The sequence below is a fragment of the Egretta garzetta genome, unplaced genomic scaffold (assembly GCF_000687185.1).
Source record: "Egretta garzetta isolate BGI_Z169 unplaced genomic scaffold, ASM68718v1 scaffold30, whole genome shotgun sequence".
Taxonomy (NCBI): Eukaryota; Metazoa; Chordata; class Aves; order Pelecaniformes; family Ardeidae; genus Egretta; species Egretta garzetta.
In genome coordinates, this window is record NW_009258383.1 from 600,358 (window position 1) to 619,283 (window position 18,926).

Below are 18,926 nucleotides of genomic sequence, written 5' to 3' on the forward strand. Positions count from 1 at the left end.
CCAATACTCCCACATCCAGGGGGAGATGATACTTTGCATATACAAACCCCACATGTGTAGGAGGATCTTAAACTTGAACAGCCAGCTGCTGTAATAAATAAAACGTAGCAAATGATCCCAAAGAGAAAGGGGAGTCAAAAGGCCAAGGTGTTCTGGCCTAAAGCAGATGTTGGCAGTATCTGGGGTGGACGTGCTGGAAGAGGAGTGAGTCTTGGAGATGTCAATGAAGTGTGTCGGTGCAGCGATGAGGGATGGGGCAGCCCCCCCAGCCGAGCACTAAGGAAGCCCAGCTGCTCCTTGCTGTCTGTAGGGAGCATAGCTGGGCTCTGCCTCCACTGCCTTACACCTCGGTCCTGAAGGTCAGGGCTTGGCAGGGAAGGAAAGCGGAGCGATGGGTGCATCAGCGAGCAGGGCCCGTGGCAATGTGTATGTGTTACACTTGCACTACCGCACCAAGGAATAAAATTTTCTCTGCGTCTTGCTTCTCTTTATACTCTTGGATCGATTTTAAGGCAGGTCCAAGTAAGAGCAAATTGCAACAGTCAAATCTAGAATTGATGGGAATTACTGGAATATGATAAAGGCTTATTAAAGGGAGGAGGATCCAATATTCAAGGAGAAAATCCATTTTTTTGTTTTGGTTTGGTTTTTAATACTCCAGCAAGGTAGAGGGACAGCACCTGCAGACCTATGACTTTCCCATAAGCATCTCTCCTTGTTCTCACTTCCTTGTTGCAGTGGGTGGAGAATGTCCACCTCTTCCCATGTTTTCCTGTCCCTTCCCATCTTACCCAGGCTGACAGACATGGCACGTAACCGGGCGGGCGGGCTCCCAGCTGCGTTAAGCTGTCTCTGCCTGTGGCATTAAAGTCCCTTTACTGCACGTATCAACTCAGCCCAAAGGCCTTTCCCTTCACAGGGATACACTCACTCATCTTCTTTTATCTAAAATGAGGTGAAAGTTCCACTAAACCTGAAACCTTGTGTAGATCCTCTGCAAGCTAACAAATTGTTAGAATAAATTTATTCATAGGTTTTAATTTAACTCATGCAAAAGCTAGATGCTGCCCTCTCTTCATTACATTTTTACCTTCTGTTCTTGCACAATTTTTCTTTCTCCTAATTTGGAGCTCCTTTTCCTCAATTGAGTCTGTGAATATCTGCCTCTTAAGAACCCCAAACCAAGAAGCAACCCCACTGTCATCTTAATAGACTTTATGATTCAGCAATAGTTTTCAGCCTTTCTGCTTTTATGGATCCTATTAAAAATATAAAAAATTCCAGTAACAGTAAAAATGCCAGTGTAACACTGTTAAACCTCATGGCTTCCTTTTTTAAGACTTGCTGTTTTCGGGTGTCATTTGTGAATCTCTTGATGTAACCTATAGGTTCAAGGGCCTTGTACAGAGCCTGAAAAATACTGCAGCGAAAAACAAAATAGATCGGTAGGTGATTGCTTTGCTTGAAAGGGAGTAGGTCAAATACCTATCTGTTAACTGTTGCAAACAAGTGATATATAAGAGTAATTAGGGCTGCCCACACAAAATGAGAGGAAGATGCTGGGTTTGTTGTGAGTCTGCTGGAACGTGTGTTTTCTTCACCCTAGATGTGAGAGCTCCAGGACTCCAGTGTATCAGGTGGCTTTCCTGCTGCTCTGAGCTTCATGGATATACCATGTTCCAAATATTCAAAATACTGTGCTACATAGTTTTGTGGGCTTATTTTAACTCTGGATTTCTTTGATTTGGGAGAAACGTTTGTTAACTTCAGAACTGAGCTGCCACACTTGCTGGAATCAGTGCCTGCTGTCACTGCAGTAAGCAATCTGAAAAGGATGCGTATTTTCAAGAGGACTCTTTTTGGGAGCAAAGTTAGCAAGGGTTGCAATTAAGCTGTTGAAAAATGAGTAGTCTTAATTTAGAAAGCAATTTCAAATTTCTGTGCACTTTGTAGGATGAACTTCTGAAAACTGTTTTTCTCTGCAGGTTGGTACGATCTCATGTGAAACTTGGGATGGGTTGTCTCAAACTTTTTCAAAGAGAGCCGAAAGTAAAATATATGTGGCATTAGGGTTTTTTTTTTTTTAACTGTGGCAAGACTGCTATTTAAGCATATTTGCTATAATTGGCTATAACTGCTATATAAATAAAACTAAGCTTAAACAAGACATTGCTCTAGTGTAAATGAATTTTTTCTCAGGTTTTTAATTGTAGTCGCTTTATTGGATTCAACTCTAGCAGAGCTTTCTCTTTTTGCTTCTAAAAACATGTGTATCACTAAGTGATGGAGTTTTGGAATGGGAGGGTAGCAGGGCAAAGGTAACTAAATATGAAGCAAGGTGTTTGACAAACAGCTCTGAAAATTCATAGCCGAGGTACTAAACCCGTCTTGTCATCTTGTCCGAGTTATTTCATCAGTAGCTCATCAGGCCAAAGAGGCAGTTGTTTTAAGACTTCAACACAAGACAGGGATTCCTGGGTGAGACCGTCAGCCTCCTGCACCTCCTTATGCTGCGCCAGGGACCTGAGCCGGGGACGATGCTCTGCAACCGCTCTGCTTGCCAGAGAGGCTTCCTGGCTTGGAGTACAGCTGCCTTTTGCAGACCCTTTCCCCACGTCCTCTGAGCTAGCCTGGGCAGCAGAAACAAGAGAACCATCAAGGCCAAGGCCATGTGTCTTTGGAGCCCAGGCTTTGTTAGAGCTGGTGTAACAGGCAGTCCCCAGGGCATTTTGACAGGAAACACCTCTAATTTGTGGAAAAGGATAGGCATGGTGCAAAAGTAGCTTGTGGACTGCAAAGCCATCTGGTCCTACCACTGTCTCTGTTGATGGCAAGCTTAGCACTGTATCCCTAAGCGAATCATGAAATTTCCCTCCTTATGCTTCACAGGTACCTATTTGATTTTCTAAAAGTCCTTTCTACCTGGGGAATTGGAGCAGTGGTTCTAGAAAATACGTTTGCTGAGGTTCCTAGTTGAGAAGAGATTTTAAGGAATTCCACCCACCTCACTGCAATCTTAACATGGCAGTAACAAAATTAATTTCACAAGCAGCCTTCGAAGTGGATGACAATGTTTTGTATGTAAGCATACCCGTTTAAAAGAATACAAAACGTATTTTGCTTGGCTTTGGTACTGCAGGTAATGAGTTATTATTTTACATATTGCGTCTACTTATGATCCCCAGGTTCTTGTGGTGCATGTGAATATAACCACAAAATAATTTCAGCCCAATTTTAATATTCATTTAAAGGTCAGAAAGATGAAGTTCAAATATTAAGGCTATTAATGATTGCTACTTGCCACCCTTTTTCTTTAGTTAACTGCCCACTCAGATGGGAGTATCTGATTGAATGGCCCAAAGCTGAAGCCAAAATCCTTCTTGCTCACATGGAGCATCTTGGCATTAGGGTAACTCAGCCGTTTCTAGGAGCAACTTGAGTCTGTGGATGTGCTGGTTTACATTGCCATTGAAGGCAATTTGAAATTGATTTTTAATTACTTTGTTTCTCCAATACTGCATCCACATGTATGTGGGTAGAGCATGTTAATGTGCCTGTATCATCTTGTTGTAACTACACAGAATCAGAACTGTCACTGTTTTGCTGCGCTACATTGGCTGATACTGTACTAAAGCAGCGGACCCAAAATCCTTTTCTCTATGTAAACGTCCAAAGCAACTCAGGTGGTTTTCAGCATCCTTGGAGTAGATATGCAGTTCCTACTGGATGAGTGCTGCTAGATTTCCGAACCTCTCTACATTGAAAGCTCTTTAAAATGACGCATACTGTGCTCTGCCAGCTGATGGCTAGGAGCCTCTGTAGTGCTAGTACGGCAGCGCCAGCCTGCCTGGGAATTCGGGCTGGCTTTGAGCAGTAATAGCAATCTCCTGTCCTTTCACTCTTCCCTTAAGTAATTTTGTAACCTCAAGAGAACAACTGGCCACTTGGGTTATTAGACCAGTCATTGAAAAGCAGTAAAACGGCTTGCTGTGGGTTGTGAGTGCGTGTATGCATACACACATACGTTGGGTTATGTGTTTAGGTTTTTTTTTTTCCCCAGGGCCTAATGTGAAGAGGGAAAAAAAAAAGGAAGTGAAGAGCAATTTTGATTTAGAACATATGCTCAGCAAAGCAGGAAGAATGCCTTAGTTTTGTATTGCAGAATGTTAATTTCCGAAATCTCAGGACATGCTGAAACTACCTGAACTGAAATTAAGTGTATAGTAGTTCAGAGAAGTGGATGTCAAATAAAGTAATACGTAGCATGATACTGCTAAAAATTGGTATTTATAGATTTACTGAAGCTGTTAAATTTTGGAGGGAAGGATGAGGATCCTGGTGTCTCTATTTTACATATTTACAAGGTGGTTACCACTCCTGTAGTAGTCACTGAAATCAGATTTATGACTAAATATGGTAGAAGAGGTTTCAAATTTATTGGGCTGGTTCCTTTAAAATATTGGTTAACTGTTGTATACTGGTATTTTTCTTAGCAGTTTCTTTGTAAGTGTGCGAACAGAATTAATTGCAAATAAAAACAAATAAGAGAGATTATATCCCTGTGTGAAATACATATTTTCTTAACTTCAGTAAAATATCTGTAAACTTCTTTTTAGAATGGGTTTCAGGGTAGTGATATGGACTGATAGCATCAAGGAAACTTCTACGTAAATGCCGTCATTCTTAGTGTGATTAACTGTACCTTGTATTTTCAGCTTAATTTAGCATACCTATACATGTACATGTATGTATAACATACATGAACCCTTCATCTGCTAACTGTATATCCATTTTAGGCAGACACAATAGAGCATATTTGGCCCTTTCAGAAGTTGATTATTGGTCTTGTATATGTACTCTTTCATTTGCTTCCCAGCGAATTTCCCCAGCACATCCAGTTAATGTAGCTTCTGTATATAAGTTTAGCATCTGTATGATTTGGTTATTTAGGAATTCCTTCCTCCTGCTTCGCCTTTAAAGATTGCTTGTATGCAGTAGATCGCTTTCCAAACATACAGCTGTTTGTTTAAAGCCCTGTAATACTTTAAGATGCTCGCTTAATGCATAGGCTAAACGGCCTGCAAAATATTCATGTTGATGTCTGTGCCAGGGAAGCAGAGAGCGCCGCTGGACTGTTTTCAGTTCGCTTGTTAATGGGCAAGTGGACGTACTTGTCAAATTAAGAATGCCAGCAGCCCTTCGCAATAGCGTTCCTTTTAAACAGATGTGTGTTTGGCAGCACGAGCATCAGAAACAGAAGAGGTGAAATGAGAGTCTGAGGGATTCTCTGCTGTGGGAGTAGAGCTTAAGCAGAGTCGTGTTTACAGCTATAAATATCTAAAATGGGTTTATGCCAGAGTGTGAGCAGTAACCCCTTTCTGTTGTCAAATGAACAAACGGAGTAAATAATACCAGCATTTGTCAGAGTCCAGTACTTTCTGAGTGAGCAATTTTAGGTAGGCCACACATGGAGGATATAATGTTTAATATCAAATGTACTTACCTGAAGATATTTAACATTACATGGGATTTTCATTTTAGCACAGCGACACAAATATACTGAAATCACGATACCAGAGGAGCTTGCACTTAGCAAATAGGAAATACAGCAGCAGCAGTGGCAGTTCAGTCACGACACCGATGCAACCCCTGTTGCTGATCTCCCCAGTGGGCTCACCGTCACGATGCTGGGCAACGCCAGCCACCAGGAGGGAATACATGGGTTGAAACCAGCTCAAGGCCATTGCTCTCTCCGAATTTATTTCTTTCGTTTGTTAGTTGTTCAGTTTTTATACCTTATGCTGGGCTGAGCCACGTATGCACCCCCTCCCCATGCTGGTCTCTTTTAATGAACTCAGGGAGAAGGATTTGATCCACTCCAGTGATACAGCTGTTCGTCTAAAACAGCGGCCACCCTCGGGTCCCATTCGTGTTGAGATCAAGTCAGCTCTGTTCGCAGCAGCTGTGTCTGTGTCCGTCACACCCCGCATTACTCCCTGAGCTCCAGGCCACCTCGCCCTTGCCATCTCCTCTCAGCCTTCTTCCATCCTTTATTGCCCAGACACAGCATTTACACTGAGATTTATCTCTAAAGAGAACAGATAGTTCACCAGTTTGTTTGATCAGCCATTTCTGCTGTGGTTCATGGGTTTTCAACATTCTGGTTTGTGAACCCCAAGGGTCCTTCAGGAGGGTGCCATCCCCTTCATGGCTCCCCCCCCACCCACCCCCCACCCCAGGCAGGCAATTACACAACCTAAACAAACTTGCTTCTCCAAGTCACTTGCACACATTCCCAAAGCCTCGACCACAGACCTCCAGGTTGAAAACATTTCTTTCTAAGCTGCAATGGTAGTCGTGGGGCTGTGATGAGCACCACTGGGAATCAGAGCTGTGAGGTGACCAAGAAATACAGAGATATGCTCCAGTGCTCTTCCCAGTCATGGAAAGCAATATAAACTGGATGAGCAGCGTATCAAAACCCTGGTCATTGTCACTTTATGTTTTTTATAGAAAATGAGTCTGTAAGAAAGACAAATGTTGCAAGTGTAACTATAACTGTACTTTATGATTGTAAAATTGTGGAAGAGCAAACAACTTCTGATTTATGTAATTGACTTTCAGTGTAGGGGAGTAGAAGGTAATTTTTTTACATACACAATTTTAGTCTGATTAGAAATTTTTTTCTCATGAAAGCTTAACAGCCCTAAAATTAATCCCCTGCCAAGAATTAAGATCACCGTGACTGTTACGATAATTTAAACGGAAGCAAGTTTTGGTTGCTGAGTCAGTTGTTACGCTCTGCATATATATATGCAGTCATCACAGCTGAAATGTAGATGGTATAGCAACCTGGTACAAAAATATGAATTGAAAAATTAATTGACTTGGATGAGAAGGCTGCTTCTGCATGACTGAGATTGGATGAAGGAGTAAACAAAGGATAATGACAAGGGACCGTGCGTCAAGCTGGGGATGCTTTACAGCATTAGGATGAAGGGAACTGTAGTGGGTCCTATTTTATTTAAAGTATTTATTCATTATCTAAAAGACCTAGATCCCAGCTTAATTCATTTTTTAGTTATTCCAAATGAGGAAATATAAACATTGTTTTGAACAGAAAAATCTCAAAACTTTAGAAATATAATAAATATTCTTGGAGGATTAAGAAAGTTCCAATATAGGCAACTTGGGGGGCGGGGTGGGGTGTGTTAATCCTGGTGCTATAGTGAGGAGAAAACAGAAGTCACAGCAACTGGCATGTTAGAGATGTTAATGAAAGCATGCCTTTTAGGGTCAGGAGGAGCCAACCATAACCTCCTCCCTCCATCCAGACACATATGCCAGCTGTGGCTGTAGAGGTTTTTGGGTGTTCAGGAAGGATTGTAAACCCTGCATATTGCCCGTGCGAAAGTCCTCCCTGCTCCAAATCAAGCCCTTCCCTGGCATTGGCACAAGCATCCTATCCTCGTGGAGCCGGGAGATTTTACTGCTGCAGTGTGCCGTGGTAGAGGTACCATAGTCAGGAAGTTAGTCGGGATTCAGTTTGGGATTTGGGACTAATGCAGAATAAAGGTCTACCACAGCTGTTCATGTCAAATACTGACCTAAATCTTGTCTAAGTCAGGAGAGGGACAGGCAGCTTTCCAAAGTGACCAGAGGGATGCAGTGACTTGAGGAGGACTCTTGGCGTGTGGTTCGGGTTGGTGGTACAGCTGAGCCGACCTAATTGCCCGTGAACCAACAGGGGTGGTCCCGATTCCCTTCTTTTCCTCTACCAGTGTTGCACTTGGCCAGAAGACTTCATGCCTCTCCGCCCCCACACCTGCCCGTTCTGCTGATTTTGGCACTTGGGGCTGCATTGCTTCAGTGGTTCAACCTGATATCCTGGCAACAAGCCATTCATTTTGCTAGACTGGTGCTATGCTGGGTTAGGAAATGTCAGGGTGACAGGTCTAAGGAGCAGCAGAGCAGCACCAGAGAAGGAGCAGGACTCCACAGCCAGGCCACGGGGATGGGGGGGGAAGGGGTGCTCCTGGTTTTTCCCTGGAGTAGCTGAGCAGCAGCACTGAGCTCCTCACCCTGCACGGTGCTCTGGACGGGCTGGGGGAGTGAGGTTGTCTCCATGGGTAGCTTTACCTATGCTTAATTTTCCTGCCTGCCAGCTGGGGATAACCTCTTCAAGGAATGAAGTGAATATAAATTGACTGTTTAGTTATTTGAAAAAAGAGAATGTGCAAGTGCCTAGATAAAATTTTAATGCAAGAAATTGCCTCTGTACCTGTATTAGCTTACGTCAGCGGAGTGCTGAGATGAAAGTGGAAGTCTGCATTGCAGGCTGCAATGGGGATGTAGAGAGTCACCTGAGCTGGGTTTGCTTGAATTGTTACAGTGGTTTGTTTCAAAAAAAAAAAAAAAAAAAGAGAAACAATTCCAGTAAAAATATTCTCTTCCAAAATGACATCTAGTTTTGCTTTCACAACAGGTTTTGGAAATAAATCAAGATTAAACCTAAGATTAAAGCTACTTGGAAATAAGCAAAAAAAAAAAGTGCTTGTCTCCTCCCTGCCCCACTGCACATGCACTGCTTCACTTAAACGTAGAATACATCTGCTTTAAATTGTTTTCATCGGATGCATACTGTTATTAATAGAGTTAGGAAAAAGTTGGTCCAAGAAAATGTAATGCATCCATTCATGGCTAAGCAAATCCAAGCTTTCCCTTTCTGCCCTCCCCCAAACTAAGCTGGTGATGCAGTAGGTATAAAGTTGGCTTAAAATCCCTGTGAGCTGTGCAGCGGCTGAGCTCAATGTGGTGTTATCCTCAGAGCTGATGTTGCAAAATCAGCTGTGGTCTTGTTTGAGTCAGTGGAGAACTCTAATGCTCAGCAACTGAAAAATATCAGTGCATTAACTTTTCATTCCATATTGATCTCCAAACAGAGTTTCAAAGGACTCTATTAGGAAAAAAAGAGGGGTTTAAGCGGGGATTACTTTTTCATGTCTTGTAAAGAATGCATTATGCGTGTGGCAAGCTAAAGCTTTGAAACTCAACTTCCATCTGCGCTCCATGACAGTATCTTTATATAATTCCATGTCTAAAAGACAAGGTTTGGAAATGAAATTAGTTTGTGTCATGCACAGTTCCTGTAGAGATCAAAGGCAGACCTGTTAATGCAACTATTGCTATTCATGAGTTTCATAGCCGTGTGAGTTTCAAGTTAATTATAAATGCTTGTTTAATCACTTAACAATAGGGTATCAGAGTCTCATCTGGGCATTATGCATATAGCTCTGACTATTTTTAATTAAAGCAAATTCCTACCTTTTTTCCCAAGAAATTAATTTTGCTGGTAATGCTCTAGGCTCTAGTAGGTCAGGATATGCAAATCCTCTTTTAAATTTTGGACAGTTGGGTGATGAATGTCTTTATTTTATTACCCTTTAACTGCCCCACCCTCCCCCTTGAGTGCACGGTTGTGTAGTAGCCTGGTTGTCACTGGAGATGGCATAAATTGCTCTAGTTCTTACACTAGAGTTCCTTTTGTGACATTTCATTAAAATTTGTGTGCATTATCACTAGGAGATAATGTATTTTGTGATAGACTAATGTATTTATCATTTTAATTTCCAAATGATTTGTTGAATGGATTTTAAACCTGAAGAGGCAAGTAAGGCACCTGTCTGACCTTCATATTGCAGACCGCTGTGCTTTATTTGAATACTGAGGATCGAGTCTAATTATTTTAGTCAAGATAAACCATTTCAGTCCCCTGGAAATTAAATTCTTGCGTACTAGAGGAACCAGCCACAGTGCCAGTGATGCCTGAGGCACTTTCAGTGGCAAGGAATGTTAGATGAGAAATGCAGGTGAATCAAACTGTGCTGCAGAGAAGGGTGAAAAAGCCCCAAGTGCCACCTGAGAGCAGCCTCCTCCACAACCTCGGGTCCTGCTTGTCCGCTGAGATGAGGTGAGCAGGATGCATCCATCGGGCATCGCAGAGGGGCTTCGCCGCACCAGCCAAGAGGCCGGACTGTGCAGCTCCTGTTGCATCAGATCTCTGCTGTTTCTGAGGAAGGGCAAGGGTGAGGGACAAAAGAAAACCTTAGAAATCACAGTCAGTTGTGCATTTGGGCGAAAGCGTTCCTTCTTGACTTCTGAGGTGTGAGAGTTAATTTTAGTCATCACACTACAAGTGCTCAGAGTGTGCAGAGGACCATGCTGATAGTCTTCCCCATGACCTGTAAAGCAGAAAATTGTTTTAGCAAATTCAGATTGCAGTGCTAAAATGAAGCACTGCAGACAACCGTTTGGGCGGGCGTCATAAGTGTTCTAGAATCAAACATTAGTTCTCTTAACCCCAGAATTAAACATTAATTGTAAGCCTTAATTAAACACCTAGAACTAAAATTAAAGCTATTTAAAAAAAAAAAATCTTTCAGCAGTCTGTCGGCACAAGTGAATCTGCCATCTAGTAAGCTGTTCTCTTGTTGCTGAGAAATGACACCTGAATTTGCTTAAGTTCAGCGTACAGCTGTTGGGTCATACTGTATCTCTGTCAACACAACTAAAGGTCCCCAGCTGACTTGTCTTTTGCAGTTTGCCTGTTACGCACAGTGGTCCAGCCTTCCCTTGCAGTAACTGAAGAGGTCGGGTTCTTCACATGGCCAGTCCCAAGGCTGCTGTCCCCTGGATTTTTATGTGGCTCTTCTCTGAACCCCACTGCTTTCTAAATCCTTAAAGTCTGGGCCTGAGGACCAAGCCCTGTTGCATGGTACTTACTAGAGTTCTGACTGGTGCTGTGGGCAGAAGCAAGGATCTTTCTGTTTGATGCCAGGGACTGCAGCAGCCCCAGTATAAGCTCGAGAATTGCTGAAGAAGCAACGAGCAGAAGTGGACCTCCCGCATCCCACCCTCCATGTGGTTGGGTTCCCTGGAAATCAGTGGCAGACGCTCACCCTGGTTGAAAGCTCGGTCACCTGTGGTGGAGAGGAAGGCTGTGTAGCACCACTGGTTTTCCTGTAACATGGATGAGAGCCTGTTCTGAATGGAGAATGTCATCGTCTTTGCTGCGAATCTTCTATGAGCACACCTAGTTTGCCATGCGAGGTGATACTTGTGAACTTACTTGTCGGGTGACGACATCAATGAAGATCAGAGTCTGTGTGCTTCTGGAGGGATTTTTCTTACACGCTTCCTTTTTCTTCATGTGAACTTACTCTGCTACTATTTTGATGCGTGGTTGTCAGTAGAGCTGCCTTGGTGCGGTACATTAGAAAGATATGACGATATGTAAATGCTTGAGTTGGCATCTGTGGCCAGGGGATGGGGAATGCTCCTTTTTTGTAGGAAAATGTTTTCCTTTAGATAAATGAAAATCCTATTGTTTGGCTGGGGAGTGACCTTGCACATGGGCGAAAGGTTAGGAGGCAGAAAGGCTTATCCATTTGGCATATAGGATTCAAAACCAGGCATGTTGCCAGTTAACTCAGTCAGAGCGGAGGATACAATTTTAAATAAAGTTCATAGTGGCATTTTTTAAATGAGCAGGAAGTTTTCTTTCTCTAATCAAAACTAGATAATTTAAATATCTCTTTCTTCAGTAATATCCTGACATTGTCCATGGATAGGGGACCCCCAGAGGAAAAGATAAGTGATAACGGCTGCCTGTGTCAGCCTGTTCCCAAAAGAGATCATCTGTCCAGCAGACGTCAGTGGGAGTCTGCCTGACAGAGGGGTGTGTGCACAGAAACCAAATTGCAGGATTGGGATCTAAATAAGATTGTGATCTTTGACTTCCAATCTGTGTCATAACTTTTCTCTGTTTATTTCAGTATTTGAGATCTGACAGCGTGTCATCACTCAGATTGCTCAGGATTTTCTTTCTATGTAACATTACTGGCTTATTTAAAAAAACAAAAAACCAAACAGCAGTGCTTTTCACTTTTCAAGGGTTTGGTTATAGAAGACAATGCTGAAGATAGCAGTTCTGAAGGAAATGGTTCCCAAACTGGGAGTTCACAGCAATACACAGAGCAGTTGTGAGTCTAAGAGGGGTTGTGACTGCAGAAATGGTTGTCTTAAGGTTACTTGTATTTCAGAGGAGGCAGTATGGTTCATAAAGCAGATGGCACAGGAAGGATTGCTCAGGGAAAGTTCAGACTTAGTAAAATCTCAAAAATCAGATTAAGAAGACAGATGGGATTCTGGATTGAAATGCTAACATGTAAGGTGGTTTTTGTCTTTTTTTTTTTTATGTCACTTTCCCAAATTATAACCGTGGAGATGCTGCGGGGTTTTATATAGCTGGCAATGATTTTAGTGCTAGGAAACAGGGAGAGAGTTACACTTAAAGCAGCTGTTTTCACTGTAACTGGTAGTTTTGGTTGTGCTCGTTTGAAAAAGTAGTAAGATGTGATTGCTGAAAGAAGACAAAGGAATATAACTATAAGAAAAGACATTTAGGCTAGACTTACTTGCTTGGGCATATGCCTACAGCAACCTTGATCTCTTTGTGGAATGTAACCCTGTATTTGCTGTTTTCCCACTAGCCTCCTTTTCCCATTTCTCTTTGGGATTCTTGAAGCAGAGTTGCAGGGTTTCACGGTTCGGTATTGGTGAGTGGCCTATTCCTAGCTGCACTTCTAGACAGGGGCACACAGTCTTTTTGCCCATCCAGACAGGATATCCCTGCCTGTGCTTTATCTCCTGGAATTGAACAGTTATAAGTAGCTATTGCTTTGGACACAAAACATTCCTGTAGGAATATAATGGCAGGGCATGTGTTGGAGGTGCAGGCAAATTACTCTGGCTCTACCTGTGCCCGCCTGCCTTGTGCTGCAAGCTGACAGGGAGCCACGAGCCAGACAGCCCAGGTCTGAAAGAGTCACATTCACATCGCACTGGTCAGGAGCCAGGTATATTAGACAGGGCTATCGGCCCAGGCATAGCCTGTCCTGATTGTGGCTGTGGTCTGTCTGGGGAGGGGAGAGAGACCACAGCTGCCCTGGGTGAATTCATCAGCCTGGGGTCGGTCACCTCAGCCCTCTCCGCTTTGCTCTGCGGTGAGGAAACATCAGCCCTATGCACCTTTGTGTTCCCTTCCTTCCTCCAGGACCTCTAGTAGCACAGAGCAAAGCTCTTTCAGAACTTAGTAGTTGAGTAGTCCTGCTGTAGTTAATAACAGAAAGCACAAGTGTCACAAATCTGTGGAAGAATGAAGTGTGCTTCTCTTCAGTGTTCTCGGCGTTTGTCTTCTGCAGTGCTTTCGGTTCCCTACCTCCATCGTGGTCCCCGCTTGCCGCAGATGTCTTTCCTTCTCTGAGTCCGTGTGTCTTCAATTCGGTGTGAGCTCCTTGCTGTGGTAGGCTGTAAAACTCAAGAATAACGTATCTGCTTTATCCCCACTGTTTTGCTGAGAGTACCAACTAAAAGGTTTGCCGGATACTTTAAAGACTCTATTCCATAGCTAATAACAAATCTTCTAAGCAGCTTTTCCTAATTAAATACTTCTTTTAGTACACCTAATGCTTCGGTCTAAGACCTCCCTATTAATTTGAGGGCAGACTGATCTTGGATCATTTGCTGTCCTTACTTTGCTCTCTCCCTTCTTCAGTCCTCCTGTTCTTCAAGAAGTGCCTGAATATCTCCTAACAATTCTGAAACTTACTGTATAGCTTTAAGTTTTCATAGTAGTCTCTCCTTACAGATTGTTCTCATCACTCTCCTTGTTTGAGAGGAGGTTTTCTTTTGCAATTTCTCTCCAGTTTAAAGCTTGTAATCATTCTGTTGCTGTGGAAATTACTGTGATAATGCAGGTTTAGTGTTCATGATTTCACTGCTGCATTAGATAACAAGAAAAAGGAGCTGTTGCGTGGGAGAAAGCCCTGAATTAAGCAAGTTGTATACATTTCACACGCATGTCAGGGAAGATAACACCTGAAAAGGAATTAGGGTTGTTCAGGCTGCTTGGATTTTCTCCATCTCAGGAAAAAAACCAAGTCTAAATATTAAAAAGGAAGAGACAAAAAGCCCAGTGTCTGATCTAGGGACTGTGGTTTGGAACAGCAGTTCCAGTCTGTTGCCTTTCAGGACATCAGTCTTCCATCTTGGGTGACGCCCTTTGTCGTTGCCGTTTGGAAACCCTTATCCTTCCTTATCAGAAAGAAGGATGCAGACAGAAGCCCTTATATAGCCATATAGAAGGATAAAGGAATTTCCTACTGGAGATAACCCATGGCTAGCTCTCTTGTTTGGGAAGAGAGTGCTGGATTTGTGCATATAGGAAAATTTTTGTTTATCAGTCTTTGTCTCTTGATGAATTTTAGTAGTAGTCTCTATTCTAGAATTTGGGATGTCTATAAGGAATTAAATAGATTGGATACTTCTGTTGTTTTCTTATCCTCTTCCTTGATTAGTATTTAATATTCCAGAACTCCTTGGTTCCTTCTTATATGTGGTTGGTTTAGAAAAGGCTAAACTTTCATGTTACTGAAATTGCTAACCACAATGTTCAGCTTGTCCTGTTTCTTTGCTTTGCCTTTAATGCTTGACCCATTATTCTTAACCGCATCTGTTCTTCAGCATTCTTTGCTAGGCGATTCAAAGTGGGAAACAGCACAGCTATCTGGCTTTGGATCTAAGCGCATTGTTCCTGCACATTTTGAAAATAAAAACTTACAGTGTTTTTGCCCTCGCGTTTGTAAATACATGTACAGTTTGTAAATACATAAATACATATGCGTTCCTCCTTTGATTAATGTGGCTGCCTTCCACATGCACAAGATTTCACAAGTTGCTTGGTGGTCAAGGCAAGGTTTCTAAGGAGGCATTCTGTACTTGCACACCAGAGTGTATGGGCACTGTTTTTCCATATACGTTGTTTTCTTTGACTACTAAATGCAAAACTGGGAACAAGTCCAGAATCTTTAATAGCTAGAATGTGTTTCATGCTGATCCCCTCTAAAAGGGCATCCTCCATTGCCAAGTTCTAAAGTGAGGGCTGCGATGATGATGAATTTCTCTAATGGGGTTTTAGTTCAGGGCTGCCTGATATTTGTATTTTCTGTACTGTAGGATTCAGGCAGAAGGTCTCCGCTTATAAAAGGGCCTGATATCTTTCTGGCTGAAATGCCTTTAGGGCAGAAGTGCTGATATTTTCATATTAGATCCTGACATCCTTTTAAAATTTTATATTGTTACATTATGTTTCTCAGCATACTGAGTTGTGTCATTTCATGTGTCATGTCATTTCACAACAGAGATTTTGCCAAGTTCTTCGTTGTTCTCGTTGTTAGGTCTTGCTGGCTCAGGGCTTCCACCAAAATAAGTTCTTAAAATCCTAACACACAGTAGTGATATAACAGAACTGTAGCACCAGTACTGTTCTCTAGAAATCAGTGTATTGTTTTTCAGTATGTATGAAAAGGAGGTCATGCTGTCTTTTCTGGGCAGCACATGAAGAAATGAGCTGCATGTGGAGTGCGAGCATCTTGCTTGTTAGCAGCTGAATTCCCCTGACACAAAAAGGGAGTTTGCAAAATACCGTCTACTACCTTGGGGAATGGAGTAAGCTGAGGTAAGGGACTTCATGCAAGAACAACAGAATTTCCAAAGATGAGGGCAAGAATGAGAGAAAGGGGAGAGTGGGTGAGAAAAGAGGGAGGTGGGTACTCATTTAGGAGAACAAGGTGACTGTAAATGGAAAAAAAAAATCCAAGGAGTGGCTCAGTGGAGGCATTGGACCATTGTTGGGTCTTTTCAACACAACATTGCATTTAAGTCATGGTTACTGAAGAAAGGCAACAGCTGCTACTTTAGAGCATGAGGCAGAGGAAACTGTTGGAGGGGCAGAAAAATAATCGTAGATATAGAGGAATGCCTTCCAGAGGGACTGTCTTGCACAAGCCACTCCACTTTACGTAACAAAAGCCTGGTGACACAATGCATGGTTTAGTCATAGAAGTGCCCCGGAGTGGACAAATATTGTGCATCTGGAAACATTTAAACAAGTAATTAGTTTCTGGAAAAATGGCAAATTACTCAAGGAAAATGTAGTCCATTGTGTTAGCTTCTGACTGCATGTCTACAAGATGCATGATTCTCCTGACTGCCTTAACCCATTGCTGCTTTGCTTCTCATACCCACCGGCTGTTTGTGGGGACAGGTCATAGGGTGGTGTCAGGGCTGACAAGCAGATATCACTAGGGGCTGTGACATTTTTGCCCCTTTGGAAAAAGGGCCAGTGAACAGGGAGGCGGGGGGGAAGTATTCCCCTCTTCCTCACTGCTGGCATTTTGCATCCCACCTGGTCGTCCTGTGCTTTGAGGACAAGGACCTGATCCTGTGGGATTTCACCATCTTGGTTAACCATTGCCAGGGAAGTCCTGTGCCAGCTGGGGCAATCTGGGATTCAAAATCTCCAACAGTAACACAGCCTGCTTCATTGCCCACTTTCTTCCTGGGCTTCTGTCACAGCAGATTTCCTCTGTTCTTTTGCTACACAAAGGGAGAAGTGTTTTGGGGAAGAGGCGGAGGAGCACAGCCCACTTCCAGACCTTTCCCTCTCCCCACTGCTGGTGGAGAAGGCTGGCTGGAGCAGAGGCACAGCAAGGCAGGGACCTTGCGGAGAGTTATGGTGCCATGCTATCCGTGACTAATACGTGATGTTTGATAGCACACATATTTAGAATTATGATGCTACTGTGAGATTGACATGTTGCCCATCAAAGGGAATATTGCCTGCCCCTGGCAATGTGCTGCCCAGCTTGCATGCAGATCATAGGTGAAATATAGGTGCCTCCACAGCTGGAGTTAGTGGTAGGGCAATAATTCAGGACCTGGTCTGGCTTGTGGCAGAATCTGCAGTGTCTCTGAAGAGTGACTGCCAGAAATGGAGGACTGCAGGCCAGGACAAGAGGTCCTGGCACCAAAGTGTCAGAGATTAGTACTGAGCCCCATGTCTTTTTGGTCATTGGTGTGCAAGGATGTTTTAACTGCTGCCTCCTGCAGAAGCTTTTCGGACGGTAATTGCTGTGGTTGTTTGTCATTACAGAAGTAACGCTGAAGGTCCATGTAAGCGATGCCAGCACACATCAGCCAGTAACTGAAGCCTTCATTGAGATTTTTACCAACCAGATCTCCATTGCATCTGGAACCTCAGGAGCAGATGGCACTGCCTTCCTCAAGTTTCAGTATAAGTTGGGCAATCAGCTGATAGTGACTGCTAGTAAACATGCCTATGTGCCAAATTCTGCACCATGGAAACCTGTAAGATTGCCTGGTAAGAGATCTTTATTTTTGTTCTGAGGTAAGATTTTGCATCTAAAGGAAGTTACATGGTTTTGTGTGATGTGTTTTAATGCTTGGGATCCTGGGTGGGAGAAGGAACATCTGTGTGTTTCAAAACCAGCAAGGTTTCTTCCTCAGTTAAACTGTGGCACCAGGGCTATGCAGGGATCCGCTCTCCTCCTGGCTGTCCTTGATACAGTGCTATGTCAGTTTTCAAACAACTTGTTGGTGCTCTTACAGCTCCACAGAAAATACAAATCTATTCCAGATCTTTTTCTTTATGGGAACTCTGTTTCCAAGTGCTTTGTTTCAGTAGCTGTGGTATACTCATTCGTTTCTCTCCCAAGGTGTAGCAACAACTGTTGCACCGTAGGCTGTGGTTTACAAAAAAAGTCCTGGCCTTTCAGTTCTTGGCCATGTCCGTAGGACGGTTTTAGTCTGCAGTTACGTATCTAGATTTAAGGGTTTTTTTTCTAACTTAATTAGCATGGTTTGTTTCTTGCACAGACAAACAAATATAACAACAATACTTGCATGTTAGTTTTTGTCAGAATGCCTCAAATTTTTATGGGAAGTGGGAGACTTTACCTTAGTTGTACAGGAGGGGAAACTGAGCCATGAAGACTATTTCTGTACTGCTAAGTAGAACAGACTGAGGGTGGCTTTCAGACCTTGAGACATAACCTCTAGATGGTCACATCCCCAGTTTTCATCTGCCTTTCCTCTAACCCCCAGCCGCAATTAGGGTATGAGTAGTTTGGGAATAGTCCCAGACATGTACTATACCCAAATCACGCCTAAATATCACCGCAGATTTGATAATCAATCCAGGCCAAAGCCATGCCAGGTGTTAAGTGCCCTAATATTTAAATAGTATAAATGATCACAGGGCAGTGTTCAGTCCCATGCCTTGGCTCCATGTTATTTATTAATACCAACATAGCCAGAGGGACTGTGTGACTTGCCACAAGGTCAAGCAGCAAATGTATTTTCAGATGGGGAAAGGTACTTGAATCTCTTCAAACCCAGAATTATGCTTTAGGCATTTCAACATGCTGTTTACTTATCTACATTTGCTTGCTTCAGATTAGATTGACTTCTTCCACATTTCCTCTACTGTATTCTGCCACATTTTCCAGCTACTTAATGGAGCTATAGTGAAGACTAAGCCAGGCTCTTAGTTGCATAGTGAAAGAATAAGAAGCAACTGAAATGAGTTGCAGCAAGGAGAGTTTCAAATAAATAAAAGGGAACAATTCTTTACAGCGGCAGTAGTCAAAGGTTGGAACAGGTTGCCCAGAAAGGTTATGAAATCTCCCATCTCTAAAGATATTTGAAACTCAACTGGACACCCCCCCTGCTTGGTTGAAGCAGGTGACCTCCAGAAGTCCCTTCCAACCATAATTGTTCTGTGACTCTGTTTAGAAATTTCCTTGATGCTTTTTTCTATTTAAATAAGATAAAGTGCAGCTTCCTCAGCATACTTCATGTACTTCCTTAAGACACAAGCATATGATGAAAGCATGCAACAACCTTTTCTTGCCTGAACCCTTTCTTGCCTTGTGTCTCACATCTTTCTGACTCATAGCCTAGATCTTTTGAATGTGACCTACTCTTCCCTGGCCTGGAGTTTGTTT

At 42.9% G+C, this 18,926-nt stretch overlaps 1 protein-coding gene across 1 annotated transcript in view; it reads left to right on the forward strand.

Annotated features, from left to right (window-relative positions):
* The window catches only part of FAM171A1 (family with sequence similarity 171 member A1), a 142,819-nt gene that overhangs the window by 90,366 nt on the left and 33,527 nt on the right, over positions 1-18,926 (forward strand). The window contains exon 3 of the mRNA XM_035896816.1: positions 17,054-17,281. Coding sequence (XP_035752709.1) covers positions 17,054-17,281 — 228 coding nt within the window. The remainder of the gene's footprint in view (positions 1-17,053; positions 17,282-18,926) is intronic.